Here is a 15,396-nt window from a genome sequence, read left to right as displayed (position 1 = left end):
TTCGCCAGTTATACCACCTTGTACAAATTTGCCTTGATAAAACACATGCAAATGATCCAAAAATAAATTTTGGCTACTTTAAGAAGGGATCTTCACATCAAGGTTGCTACTCCGCAACGCGGTATTCGCTAACTTTCCCTTATGTATTTCGTTTGTGTTAGATATTTTAAAAACAAACTACATTAGGAAAAACTGCCGATCACCAAGTTTGTGAAAATCCGCAGAAAATACTATTATATACTTGTTTTATTAAAACATTTGAAACGTTGACAAAGAAAAATTTTCTTAATGTATACTGCCTCCTCAATGCAACCCTGATAATGGCAGCAGCTAAAATACACAGCTGGCGGTTCATGTCGTTCGTCGACATTCAATTGAAAAATGTGTAGTAGTGCGGAGAAGTGATGACAGAGTTCCGAAAACGTCCAAGACAAAATATGAAAATTCCTTGTGCTTCTCAAGATAAATAAAACTAAAAAATAAACAAAACGTACAACAAAAGGGTAAAAAATTTCAGGAAGCGAGAAGAAAGATTTTATAATAGGAATTCCAAGGGGAATGAAAAAAAAATAAGAGAAGCAAGGAAAGTGAAGTGCCACTCCTTTATGCGAAAGGCGAATATGCCAACAATGGAGACAAAGTGCCCGGAGAAATAGTGAACGGAAAACGCGATAATTAAAATGGATCTACAGTACGGGATGGCGAGCTAGAAAGTACATGTAAAAAATTCCAGAACGAAGTCAGTTGAATGCACGAAAATGCAATGAAAAGTGAAGTGAATGCAGCCGAAAAATAAGTAGATGAAACATGTAACGAGTGCGTGTGAAATTCAAGTGAATGAAGAAACAAGTCTGAGTGAGATAATTGAAACGTAATTGGTGATTAATTAAAGCGCTCGGTAAAATTAAGCACGAGTGGAATGCGCCCAGAAAATAAAGCTGGAAAATAGCACGAAGTAAAAAAAGTTTAAGTAAAGAATATACCTGGAGTTGGGGTCAAAAGTCCCTCAGAAAAAAGTAGGTAGAGAATAGAAGGAAATGCAGTGAAGTGCGGTGCGAGGTCGAAGCAGTATTTTCAAGCCGTACGATTCACTGATCCGTATAGCATATGTGCCACCGGCGCAGAGCGTTCAAAAGCTCTGCATGAGTCACTCACTTTTGTAAGCAATCGCGCTAGCAGAGGCAGCGCTAGCCAGCAGCAAAGTAGCGTAGCAACAACATAACACACACTCACCCCACATAGGCGACTTGCAATTACCATAATCAGATGCAATAATTCATTCATAGACTGTTTATAGATATCAATATTAAACACCCCCAATAAATATATAAATTCCAAATCGTCCACACAAATACCGTCAAAATGACAAGTTTTACAAGTCTGAAGGGTTGGTTTCGCAAGAAGGAACCCATCTCTGAAATTGGAAATCCTACCAATTTTCAGCGGCATTACCACGTATCCCGGAATGAAGAGACTGGACATCTGGAGGGCTTGCCAGCATCTTGGACAAGGCTTATGAATGCGCAGATCACCCGCGATGAACAGGATAAAAACCCAGATGCTGCCTATCATGCAGTTAAATACTACAACTATTCCATAAAGAAAAAGGACAACGACGTATTTAAACCCTTCATAACTGAAGAGGCTATACATGAGGAGTCCAAAGAGATTGACAACTATGTGAACTATAAAAATAAGCACAAGTCACATGACCCCGATAAATCCGATGACGACGAACTATACGGTGGTGGCAGCTCGACAGGTGAGAGTGGTGCCTCCTCCAGTGGCAACAGCAATAGCAGTAGCTTCAATGATAACCAGCAAGCCATCCGCATGACAGGTTTAAATCAAGTGATAAAAGAATTAGAGTCAAATTTACTCGCACAACGCGAAACATTGAAACCAATATCAACATTCACAGGTGACGACCGCCCACCATTACCCGCCAAAAAATTGCAAACCCTACCGCCTAAGCCTGTATTAAAACCCAAACCTCGAGCTGTCACCCAGCAGCTCTCGCGTGGAGTATCCGATCTCACCGCTATTAATTTAACAGAGGAACCATTAAACAAAATTAACACAGATACTATAATCCTGAAGCCCGCCGTTCCAGCAGCTGATGGTGATGCGGAGCCTGCTGACGAATCTATTTTGCGTCGCTCAAAAGATAAACGTGCACAAAAGACAGACGCTGAGATATATGAGGAGCTTCGAGCAATTTGTAATATGGATGACCCGCGCGAGCGCTACCACACTACACAGGAAGTGGGCAAAGGGGCATCGGGTATTGTATTCATAGCCGCAGATTTGCAAACCGAAGCGCAGGTTGCCGTAAAAACAATCGATTTAAAAAATCAGTCTTCAAAAGACCTCATCCTTACCGAGATACGAGTATTGAAGGACTTTAATCATAAAAATTTGGTAAACTTTCTGGATGCATATTTGCTTGAACCAGAAGATCAACTTTGGGTAATAATGGAGTATATGGATGGCGGTCCGTTGACCGATGTTGTCACTGAAACTGTTATGAAAGAACGCCAGATCGCCTGCGTTTGTCGTGAAGTGCTTTATGCAATAAGTTTTCTACATTCCAAAGGTATCATTCATCGTGACATTAAGTCAGATAATGTCCTTCTGGGTATGGATGGTTCGGTGAAGGTTACCGATTTCGGTTTCTGTGCAAATATCGAGGGCGACGAAAAACGCCAAACAATGGTCGGTACACCATATTGGATGGCACCGGAGGTTGTAACTCGTAAGAAGTACGGAAAGAAAGTAGATATCTGGTCAATTGGTATTATGGCTATAGAAATGATTGAAGGTCAACCACCATATCTCTATGAGACACCTCTTCGCGCGCTCTATTTAATTGCTGCTAATGGCAGACCAGATATTAAAAGTTGGGAAAAATTAAGCCCTAATCTGCAAGACTTCCTCGATTGTTGTTTGCAAGTGGAGGTCGACAAACGTGCAACAGCTGATGAGTTACTAAGGCATCCATTCTTAGAAGATTGCAGTGAAGTAAAAGCGTTAGTGCCAAACATAAAAGCAGCCAAAAAAGTATTGCGGCGCATGGTGTAATGCACAATGAATGGGGGAAAACAAAGCATCAACAACTGTGTAGACTAACAGATAAATGCACTACGTCTCATGTTTAATGGATTGAAGTGCAATTGTAATATTGGATTAGCACAGTTGTACGAATGAGCTGTGCCAGAACGTTGTGTATTTTAGTTGCTTATTTATATACATATACTATATAGACATAAGTACGTATAAGGCAAACGATCGAACGGATTTGAGGAATATGGGGTACGAATATGCTGTATAGTTCTTAGTAGCTGCCACATAGTCTTATGTTAAGTCAATGAGTATGCCAGAATGGTTATGCAGCTAGATATTGCTGAAGAGTAGTCGGGAAGTGTGAATGGCAGTCTGTTGCTGACAGAAAAAGTTGAAAGCGAATCTACATACATGCAATATCATGTTATTTAATGGAGTGGTGCTGTGATGAAGGAAATGCGAGAACATCGCTGGTCGAATAGTATTGCAACGGGCAGACGAAAGGTGAGTTACAATTTTTAGCCCTATAAACTGTACATTAATATATCATGCTAAGTTTAAATACACAGGGAAATTTTATATTAAACGTATGTGTTTATTTATAGGTATGTACACATGTACTAACATTTATCTAATTGCCGGTACATTTGTAGGTATTTTTTATATCTTCTATAGTTATGTTTTAACATTTATCCTACACCTACTTTGTTCATAGATCATTATTTAACTACGAATATGAGAATAGAGACACCGCGGCATAATGATTCCCAATAATCAAATTTTATTGCTACTTAACAAATTATTGCGCTTGCATAATAATTAAACAATATACCCAGTACTAAAAAAGAAAGCAACTGTATTGTTGCCAATGCTTTTTTGGTATTAAAAAGATTCATACATTCATACATACGTAACTCATTGATAGAAAAATTTGCATATACATACATACACGGTTTCTTTCATTCCCCGTCACTGGCCTCCATGTAGGAAATGCATTGCTTATTTGTACTGCTTAACTTTCTTTTCATAAATTTTGGGAGAATAGAGTCTGCGTTCTAAAAAATTAAATCTGAAAATATGTAAACAGAAAAAAATTAAAATTATAAAATAACGTTTAAATTAAGTGAAAAAAGTATAAATCCAATTTCATAGTCAAATTATGATTTTTGTTATGTATAAGATTATACCTAGATTAAACTAATAGATACAAAAATAAATAAGGAATTTTAACAAATTTTGCCAATTTTCCCTTTGTTTATTTAATATTTATTATTATTTATTTGTAAGTATAGTTCAATATCTAACAAAAACCAAATAAGCTCATATTTTCAACTTTTCAATAAGATTTATCAGATTTTTTGAATATGGATATTTCCAATTCAGTAAAAAAATTACAGCTGTTAGTTAGTAGTAGCGGTTTAAGGATATTAGTAAACATACGCGCAGGCGTAACTCAACAAAAAACGGAACTATACTTTTATATATAAAAAAATTATAAATATTAAATAAACAAAAGAGAAATAGGCAAAACTTGTTAAAAAGTCGCGTCCCTATTTATTTTTGCACCACCATCAACGAGATTTTTGGGCTAATTGAAATTTGCACAATATTATACTAAAATTGAATGGACTGATTACCGGCATTATTTCTCGAAATTCCAGTTAAAAAGTCTGAAATTTTGATGTCCATTTTTCGAACTACGTCGAAATATTATAAATCTTATTAGCGTGATTCTGTCGTTGCGAATACGTTGCGAATTCGGCTGTTCACTTCGAATCCGCAATCGTGCGTACAATATATGTATATATACAATTCACTTGATTGCAAGTTTTTTCCTATATTTTTGTACTCGCCGTGTCCATATCATATAAAATAGGATTGCTACGAACGTTTTCTATTAGTTTTTGTACATCAAAAATTTTCTTTTTTGCATTTATTCTTCCTCTTCTTCGCTGCAAGCCGCGTGTCGAACGCGTCAAAGGAGAGGAACATTGAATGTTCGAAAAATTCGCAGTGACGGAATCGTGCAAGTGTGCGCTAGCTCGTTAAAATATATGGGTAGCATTCAAGAATGATAGAATTATTTTCTGGATCGTGGGTAGCATTGTTGTAATTTTTGGCTCTGAGGATTATAATCGCACTAATGTGCGATTCGCTTAAAGCTTTGAGTTATATGATTTTTGTTATAGCATGCATTATATTTTCCTAACAAAATAAATTAAAAATAATAAATAAAAATAGATGGTCAAAAGTTGAAAAAGAAAATCGTTTCTAATTATCGGGCCACCAGTGTATATGTATTTAGATTTACGTAAGCTGGACCGATTTGAAAATATCTACAAAAATTGATTTTTTTATCGATAAAAATAGTTTCAGATGACAAAACAGTTTAAGCTTAAAAAAAAAAAATACATAACAATATTAAAAAAAAGTTTCAACGGAATCGTAGCAATGCCATTTTTGATGCTGTTTTTCTAACATTTTTCAAAGAATGGTATAAAAAAAACTTATGAGGTATCATTGGAAAGGTATTTTCTCACCCTCTTTATTTCATTGCAAATAAACTAATTTAAAGTAGGAAAGAGAAAGGTAGGATGAACGAACATCATTCCAAGTTTTATTAAGATTTGAAACAAATAACAAAAACAAGATTTGTAGGTATTAAAAAAACTTTAGTGAGTTTTTTGCAAAGAAATAAAAAGAGTGGGAAAATACCTTTCCACTGATACCTCATAAGTCTAAAACGGAATAGTTTTGGTCCAGTTATTCAAGTTTTTACGTCTGTCAAGTTAGCACTACACTTTTCGAAATTGGAAAACCTAACATTAATTGTAGCTTATTTGTTGTAAATTTGTTGTGGAAAAAAATGTTAGCTTTTATTTTTTAAGAAAAAATGGTATGTAGTGCTAAATTGACACCATACACCTAGTCGATAGAATTGAGATATTGAAAATGTTATAACGGCATTAATTGTAGCTTTTTTGTTGTAAATTTGTTGTGGAAAGAAAAAATTTGTAGCTCTCGTTTTTTAAGTAAAAATGGTATGTAGTGCTAACTTGACACCATACACCTAGTCGATTGAAATAAGATATTAGAAATGTTATAACGGCATTAATTGCAGCTTTTTTATTGTAAATTTGTTGTGGAAAGAAAAAATTTGTAGCTTTCGTTTAAAAAAAAATGGTATGTAGTGCTAAATTGACACCATACACCTAGTCGATAGAATTGAGATATTGAAAATGTTACAACGGCATTAATTGCAGCCGTTTTGTTGTAAATTTGTTGTGAAACTTGTAGCTCTCGTTTTTTAAGAAAAAATGGTATGTAGTGCTAACTTGACACCATACACCTAGTCGATAGAATTGAGATATCCAATATGTTACTATGCCAATAATTGTAGTTTTCAACTTTAAAATTCGTTGTGAAAAGAAAAAATTTGTAGCTTTTGTTTTTCTGGAAATAATTTAGATGACCCTTTTTCGAACAAAATTTAGTATGTAGTGCTAGAGGGTTAGGCTCCTAGCAGTGAAGAAGCGAGAAATCTCGGAGAGGTAACCGTTTACTTTCGAGCATAAGTCATCAATTCCATTCCCAGACGCAATTATCGAACAATCGTCAGCGTAAGAGACAATCGATACTACCTCTGGTGGTTGAGCGAGCTTGGAAATATAGTATTTAAACAGTAATGGTGAAAGGAGACCATCCTGTTTTATTTTTCTAGATTTGCTCGATTTGTCTCTAAACAGTCGACCACTCAGATAATTTGCCGACTACCTTTTGAGCCTCTTTGGGAGAGAGGAGGACTATATGTCTTTTAGCAGCGTGGAGTGACTGACGGTATCAAACGCCTTTGACAGATCCAACGCTACTAGAATAGTTCTCTTACAGAGGCGGTTGCGGTTTAGGCCACGTGTTATTTGAGTGTTTATGGCGTTAAGTGCTGTTGTTGTGCTGTGCACATTACGGAAACCATGTTAATGCTTGGCTGGGGTCAGGTGGTTCGCTAAATATGAGAGTAGCAAGGCCTCTAGTATCTTCGCTACCGGGGAAAGGCGGGTTATCGGGCATAAGACTGTCCTTTGTTGGCTGGCTTCCACAGTTTGGGTTGGGTTGGGGACAGGTTGAGAACCAAATTTTTCAGCATCAACATGCATATTCCGTCGGGTCCCATGGCTTTGGAGGCTTTCCCCTTCCCGATGGCTACCTGAACTTTACCGCAAGTGAAAAGAAGAGGCGGTTTATGCAGCCTTCTGGTCACTCGACGTTTAGCTTTGCCCGCCAGAGGATGCAGTGTAAACTGCCGGCTAAAATAGCTCGCGCATCGCTCCGGATCCGACGAAGAGCGGTCGCCGTAAGATAATTCGACTCTGGCGTCGCGCTTTGTCGGCTTGGATAGTGACCTCACGGTTGACCAAAGCTTACTCACACCAGAGGTGAAGTTGCAAGTCTTCAGATGCTCTTCCCACAACGTAAATCTTAATATTTTTCCGAAATATTTTGGTGGATGTCTTCAAATATAATCCCGGTGGAAAAATTGCAACTGTTTTTGGTGATGCAGTCTTATGTACATATTCATGTAGGTATTACATATCTGTGGCATTTTATTAAAACAACTTTTCTCGAGATATACCATTTTTCTTTTAAAACAATATTTCATTGGGTTCCCAAACAATATTTTAACAATGTTAATTGTAGTAGGTAGTTTAAAATGCTCGTTCAATTTAAGCTTAATAAAAATATAAAATTTTTCAATATAAAACATATCTATTATTAGATAATTCAAAGTCAATCCTTCTAAATTCACTTAAGTTTTTTTTAATAAAATTGAACTGATGTATGTGTGTATGCGTGTACATATTTATGTATACATGGAGCCGCCTTATCGCTTCAAATATTTCTAGGCTATCGTAAACTAACAAAGTCGCCACTATAAAAAAGCTTCGTTATTCGTATTTTCGTCGTTTGATAGGTTTTTATCAAAATACACAGCGACACACAAAAGTGCTTCCCCGTATGTTTTTGGTAAGCGTAGTAGCTCATTGGTATGCTTTGTTGCTGCTTTATTTCTCTTCACGTCCACGATTGGAAAGCAGTGTTAATGTTATGAGTATTAACGAATATTACGAATTTTATGATTACTCATTCACGCTGGCACTAGTTTGACGTTGAAACAGTATTATTTGTAAAAATATGTATGAGCTTTATTCATATCGCACTCTCACCACAAAAGAGTCGCAACACCTGGAAATAAACAATATTAGATTTTTACCATATACTATATGTACGTAGTACGAATTGCCTCTAACTTCTGCAAAAATATCTGCTACATCGCTTAAAAAATGGTGAAATCCTCTTTTTATCTCAAATCTCAAAAACAGGTAAACTTTCACAAAAAAAAAGTGTAATTTTTTAACCTGTGTTGACTATATGAATTTATTCACAATCTCTTAATAAACCTATAAACATTATGGTAACTCATTTTTATCAAGTGCTCATCAAAAGTTAGACGAATATTGAACATTTAGATCGCTCAGATAGAATAAGTTGGGTTTAAATTACGCTGTGCAAGTTGTAAATGTGAACAAAGTTTTTGATAGTTGAGCTCGCTTAATTGGAACCTTCTAAATTCAATGACGTCTCCCGGCTCCGGTTTTCGAGATAACGGTACTTGAAATTTCGGTTAAATTTTATGTTTTTTATAAATAACTTGGATATATGTATTTACCGACTAGATGAAAAGAAATTAAACTAATGTTCTGAGTCTCTATAGAGGAATATGCACTTTGCCCCCTGTCCCTGTAACCGTCTCCAATCGTCAACCAAAATGTATATGTGATATCTGTGAGCGTGGTATTACCGATTAAGGGCGTGCGACTGAAAAAAATCGTTCATTTGATTTTGTTTTTATTTTACCACCCTAATATACATACATACATATGTTCATTATCTTGTGTTTACATATCGAGCCGTAACCGCCAAAATAACTTAAGCGACATATTTTTCAAAATTTTATTTTTGATGCAGAAATGTACCTAGATGCTATAGGAATATTTCTGCATCAAAAAGAAAATTTTGAAAAAAATGTCGTTTACGTTATTTTGGCGGTTAGGGCTCGATATGCACATGCAGATAGCTGCTTATGTACATACATATGTATGTACAAATATACCTATGCACATACATATTTATGAGAGTAAACATTGACATTTGTCCAATATCTAACTTGTAAGTTACGGGTTGCTCTAAAACTATTTACTCATGTGCTTATTATCTGCGTTTCGTTTCGTGCCAGTTGGCCTACAACGACCTTTCGATATTTAATATAAAAAATAAAGACAGACAAATATCATTGTTCGTAGTGCGCGAATACGTACATATCTAAGAACTTACATATATAAACAGGTAGGCTTAGCTCAAATTCATATCAACCTACACAAATATGGGTGTTTCTAAAAAGGCTTACGGCGTTATTCATAAAAAGATCAAAAAGGTTTAAAGAGCTTTATAGAGTAAAATTTTGATACAAATTTTCGATTTACAAAGCAGTTGAAGTCTTCTCTATTTTTTATGATTAATATTGGTGTTCAATAAAGTATAGGTATGTAGTTTGTTTATTAACGAATGACATTTAAAAACTCTCGGTCATTTTCACAGTCGCGACTTAGCTTACATTCGGCAGTTGTAAAAATAATATCCTCCAAGAAAAGAGTTGCAGTTTTTTTTAATTTATAATTTCACTTTTTGCACCATTTTTTTAAGGGAATACATGCATGGATGAGTGGAATATGAGCAAATCTCACGGGTTAATTTTTTATTGTCACTCCGTTCTCTCGGCAAAAAAAGGCTAAAGCATTCTTCTTGCATTCATTTCAATTAATGGAGTTCCAAAAAAAGGTAAAATAAAAAATAAATCAAGCCTTCGAATAATTTTTGCCCTAAAAAGTTTATTTAGGCAAAAAAATACCCCAATTACAAATTTTTTCATTGTCACTAGAAAAAATCCCAGTGGTTTCTTAAAAACTTTGGGAAGTTTTAAAATAGAATATTAGAGGCAATGGACGTTGGCATCAAATACAACATATCTGTGAAGTTTCAAGAGTGTGCCACCAAATTTAAAACGAAGCATGCAGAATATCTGTCTCCGCTATTTTGTAATTTTTGAAATTGTGTTTTTTTTAATTTTAATAATTTAAGATATTTCAAAATGCCAAAATTAAACTATGAAAAGGTTCTTGCCAAATCGAACGAATCTAGTGTAATAAAACGAGTGTGCCACCATATGAGAAAAAAATTGCATTGAGTAAAAGATAACTATGATTTGAGAAACTAACGTTCCATTTGTACAATTTTTATTGGCACACCCGAAATTCATCCCGAAATTGTTGTATACACGAAGAAAGTAATACATATATACATATGTGCATAATGAATACCGTGTAATATTTAATTGCTTTGTAATTATTTGATTTTTAAGTTAAGGTGTGCGAGTAAACGTGTTATACCATTTTCCCACAGCATCCTGAATTACTTTGCTCGCTCGCCCAATTACAATCGCGACTTACCCCATTCCCACGGGCACATTCTTAATTCGATTTGACAGTTCTCTGTCTCTGTGTTTTGTTTTTGTTTTCTTCGCTGCAAAATTGATGCAAAATATAGGTTCTTCCTAAAAATTTATAAGTTTTCGTATTAAATTAGAGATATACACATTTATAAACTTTACTTTTCGTACTCAGAAAGAATGCACGGTGTGTTTTGTGAACCACTCTGCAGTTGGCAGGACAATTTTTCCCAAAGTAAAAATTCCTATCGGATAATTTGCCGTTAATTATCCGTAAAATATCCGTGAAAAGAATAATTTTGCCGCGGACATATTTTTAAAAATATCGCGTGCTCTGTTAACTTCAGTGGAATTTAGCTGGACAATTTCAGAAAACCAATTAAGGAAACCAGCCAAACACAAACTGACTATTTAAAGACTTCCCCTAAATCATCCGTTGTTTATCCGTGGGACTAAAAATTTTGTCGCAGACATATTTAACAAAAATATCGCTTGCTCTACCAACTTCCGTGGAAGTTGTCCTGCTAACTTTTATTCTTTTCACGGATAATTAACGGCAAATTATCCGATATGAATTTTTACTTTGGGAAAAAGTTCTCCTGCCAACTTCAGAGAGGTGATTTCTGAGCTAGTTTCGATGAATTTCCGGTAAAAATTAGAGACGGCACCGATTTGTTCGTAATTCGCATGGTAATTGGATCTGAATAACCAACAAATGAGGTAATTCGCTCTGAAAATTTTGTACGGCGAATGGAGTGCGAATTACGAGTAAGAGAGCGAACTACGTAATTGGAGTGCCGTGGGAAAGCCGTATTAGCTGCCTATGTATGGTGCTACGGGGCGTATACGTCACATACACAACTACGGGTATGTGCGCAGGAGCTGTTATTTTAACTTTATTGGGTGTATCTATTTTAAGTTTCTATTTAAATGTAACAACTCGTGAGGTTTGCTCATGCACGGGCAGTAAAAAATAATTAAATGTTTTAAACTTAACATCTTCGCGATCAAGCTTCAATAAATTGTGTTACGAGTACATCTATTTTGAATACATAGTGTCCAGATGAGTCGAAGGAAAAATCAGGCCACTCGCAAGAGAGAAAAACTTATCTATACAACCTGCTTCGACGTCACCAGTGCGAACTAGGGAATACTTAACCGGGTTGCAATGCAACCACCTTAACATCTATGGATGTGTAAATATGTTATTATACATATGAACGATATACAAACGATCGCATAGCGATATGTTTACAGGGTATACAGTTTATAAGAGGACAGCTTTGTAAAAATCAGGACATTAGGCGGGAAATGAAAAATCAGCCAGGACACTTAAATTCGACCTTCAGATCAGAACAAGAAACGTGCAGTGAAAAGCCAAAAAGATCGGAGAGATAGTCGTTTCAAACACAGTTCAAAAATGCCATTGCCGGACGCTAATATTGAACAATCTTCAGCGGAGAAGGAGTTAGGTGCTATTTAGGTGTTTTTAGGGCCACGAAAGCTGAATAAAAATGATCGGTAAAATTTGGTGTTAAAGGAAAATTCACTTTATCAAAAGACTAGAGGTACCGGCTAGTTTTTTTTTATCCCGGCCCAAGGCGATAAACGCTTTTAATTTAAAATAAGAAGAAGAAAAGAAACGCACAAAAAATCCGTACAATACTTATTTATTACTGCACATGTTGTTAAGTGCCGTCAAAAAACTAAGAAAGATTAGAAAATTCGTACATCCGAAATCGTGAAGAAATTCGTACAGTGAAGAAGTGAGGACAGATTAATTTCTGCTAAACTTTTTCCAGCAAATCAATATTTGTTGTCGGTATCATATACATATGTAAACATCCGCTGTGCATTGTAGCCATCATTTGCCAACAGATGAGGTAAAATGTACTTGTGTAAATTATGAAAGTATGGCTGCATGCCCTGAAAATGTAGTACATAAACTGAAAAGTATCAGCAATAAATGCTTACGGAAAGTAATAATTATTACAGTGCGATGCCCGAATGACAACTTTGGCTTTTCGTTTCTCTTTCTAGTGCAATCAAATAAGATTTTAGTGATTTTGTTTTCGCCAGACTTTTTCGCTTCATATACATATGTATGAAAAAGTTTGTATACGTGTTGCTTGAGCGGATGTTTTAGTGTATGGCGCTTGTGATGGACATGGCGGCAAAGCTCTCGTGTTCTCACTGCTGTTTTGTTGCCACTCTTTTGTTTATTTATTTACTTTTGCAGTTGTTTTTTATTAAGTTGTTTATTTTTTTAATTTGCTTGCGGTTTTTTGCGTGCTTGAATTGGTACGTGATTCTGCGTTTTGTTATTTCTTTTTTCTACTTTGTTATTAATACTTTTATTTAAGTATGCTTTAAGAATTTTTTCGCAGTGATTATAACTTTTCATAGTGTTTAATTATTCTAAGCGTTCATTTCCTTGGCCTTAGTCGTGCATCAGCCAGCTGTTTATACATAGCCAATTACCAACAAAAACGAAGGTGATTGCGTTTTTTTTTTGTATTGGTTATTATGCCATACACTTTATGTTCGTGCTGGGAAACAAACTACACTTGAGTGAATACGTAAACTGAATTCATGTCGAGGGACGGACATTTGTAATTTGCATATGTATGTACATATATACGTACAAACGTTGTTCACACTTTTACCCGCAGACATAGAGATGATAAACAAATAACAAAAAGACATACGCTGAAACTAAAACATGTGTGAAATTTGCAATGATTTGTGTTTTGTTTTATTGTTGCTTTCCGCATAACGCTGAAATTTCCCAAAACTCACTCTTTGTGTGGGGCACTTTTACTCATCAACGTAAGACGTACGTGCGTGCTTGCAGTTTTTCTTTCACTAAGTCAGATTTGTGTGGCGAAATATTAGCGAAACAGGTAGAAAAATCAAATATTAAATGTACATATGTATGTATGTGCATAACCAGTGGCGGAGCCAGGATTTCGCGAAGGGGGGGATGAAAAAACTTCAGCGATAGCTTAAAGGTGAGACCCTCGATGGCTAGAGACGTCGCCTGTGTAATTTTTCATACATACAGTAGTGGAAAAATAAATAAGGACACGACATTTTAACAAATTTTTCCTATTTGTCCTTTTGTTTATTTAATATTTATTATTTTTTTATTATAAAAGTATCCCATTATCTAACAAAAAACATATAAATTCATATTTCAAAATTTGTGCAAAAAATAAAAAATAAATCTGCAAACTTGCAACCTTTTGATCAGATTTTTTAGAAATTTGTTGAGTATGTAGTTTTATAGCCCATTAAATTTTGGTAGAATAAAATGTAAGTTTTATATTACTAAAAAATCGCGTTGATTTTTGGCAATTTTTTTAACGAATTTTCTTAAATAAATAGTATGTTCGACAATATTCTTGTATGGAAAGAAGTGCGTAATACGTTCAGAATAAAAATTATCAAAACTGCATACTCAAAAAAAATTCTTTAAAATCGGATTAAAAAGTTGAAAATTTAGAAGCAATTTTGCGCAGTGCACAAAGTTTGAAATATAAATTTATATGGTCTTTGTTAGATAATGAAGTATACTTTTATAAAAAAAATAATAAATCTATATACAAAGCATAAAGGAAAGTCGAGATTTTTTGTACGCGGTAATCCCGAAAACTTCTGAACGGATTTTGACGAGATTTTCTCTAGTATACTCTGTATCGACAGGAGAGTGACCGTTTTGACTTAGAATTTTAATAGGGTTGCCACCTGTCTAAAAAAACTATAATATCGTAACAGTTCGTTGGATTACAAGAGATGAGTTGTCAAATGAAAGGGATTGGCCTCTAGAAAAGCACTAATGTTTTTTTAATAGGGTTGCCACCTGTTAATAAAATTACTATATTCAATCATAATAAGCGTTGGCATCAGTTCTGCACCGTCACTGTCAAACGAAAAAACTTAGATCCACATGTGAAATAATGTATTATTTTTCTGAGTAGGGTTGCCACCTATTAAAAAGTTAGAGGATCTTCGCCATTCGCTGGATTACAAAATGAGATATCAAATGGAAGGGTCTGCCCTTCGCATGTACAAAAGCTTTCATTTTTTCAATAGTGTTGCCACCTATTTAAAAATTACTATCTTCTATACATAGTGAAAAAGAAAGTCGAGATATTTTGACCACGCTAATCTCAAAAACTACTGAACTGATAGAAATATTATCTTTTGTACTTTAGATTCCTGTAGGGCTGCCACCTGTCTAAAAAATTATTGTCAAATAAAAGGGCTCGGCTTTTAGATGTATTAATTTTTGAGTAGGGTTGCCACTTTTTAAAAATTATTAGATCTTCACCGTTTGTTGGAATTAAAACTGAGGTACTAAGTGAAAGGATATGGTCTCTGCATGTGCAATAAGTTTTCTTTTTTTGTTTGAGTGGGGTTGCTACCTATTTAAAAATTATGTATGTATAATACGCGAGTGCATTTTTTGTTACTGACATTTGAGATTTGCACAGTTCATGCAATTAAAAAAATGAGGTGTCAAATGAAAAAGCTTGACCTTCAGATTTGCAAACAGGTTTTATTCTTCGAAGAGGGCTACAACCTGTGCGAAAAATTAAAAAATGTGGGCTGTTCGTTAGATTACAGATGCGAATTTATATATTAGTTTTTTAGTAGGGTTGGAACCTGTTTAGTTGTCAATCGCATCTTATTTAATATCTACCACATTTAGCGCGTGGCGAAGCCTCGAGCATACGAGGCCGGCTAGTATTAAATAAATAAAAGAAAAA

General features: G+C 35.0%; 1 protein-coding gene across 1 annotated transcript in view; it reads left to right on the top strand.

Annotated features, from left to right (window-relative positions):
* Nucleotides 1-342: 342 nt before the first annotated feature.
* Nucleotides 343-15,396, top strand: part of LOC118744698 (serine/threonine-protein kinase PAK 3) — a 47,806-nt gene continuing 32,752 nt past the window's right edge. Inside the window, exon 1 of the mRNA XM_036477912.1 lies at nt 343-3,567. Within this exon, the coding sequence (XP_036333805.1) occupies nt 1,363-3,081 (1,719 nt within the window). The 5' untranslated portion in view covers nt 343-1,362 and the 3' untranslated portion in view covers nt 3,082-3,567. The remainder of the gene's footprint in view (nt 3,568-15,396) is intronic.

Source organism: Rhagoletis pomonella, unplaced genomic scaffold (genome assembly GCF_013731165.1).
Source record: "Rhagoletis pomonella isolate Grant_MI unplaced genomic scaffold, Rhpom_1.0 Rhpom_scaffold_00001, whole genome shotgun sequence".
Lineage (NCBI taxonomy): Eukaryota > Metazoa > Arthropoda > Insecta > Diptera > Tephritidae > Rhagoletis > Rhagoletis pomonella.
Note: the sequence above shows the minus strand (reverse complement) of the source record. Positions and strands in the feature narration are given on the sequence as shown.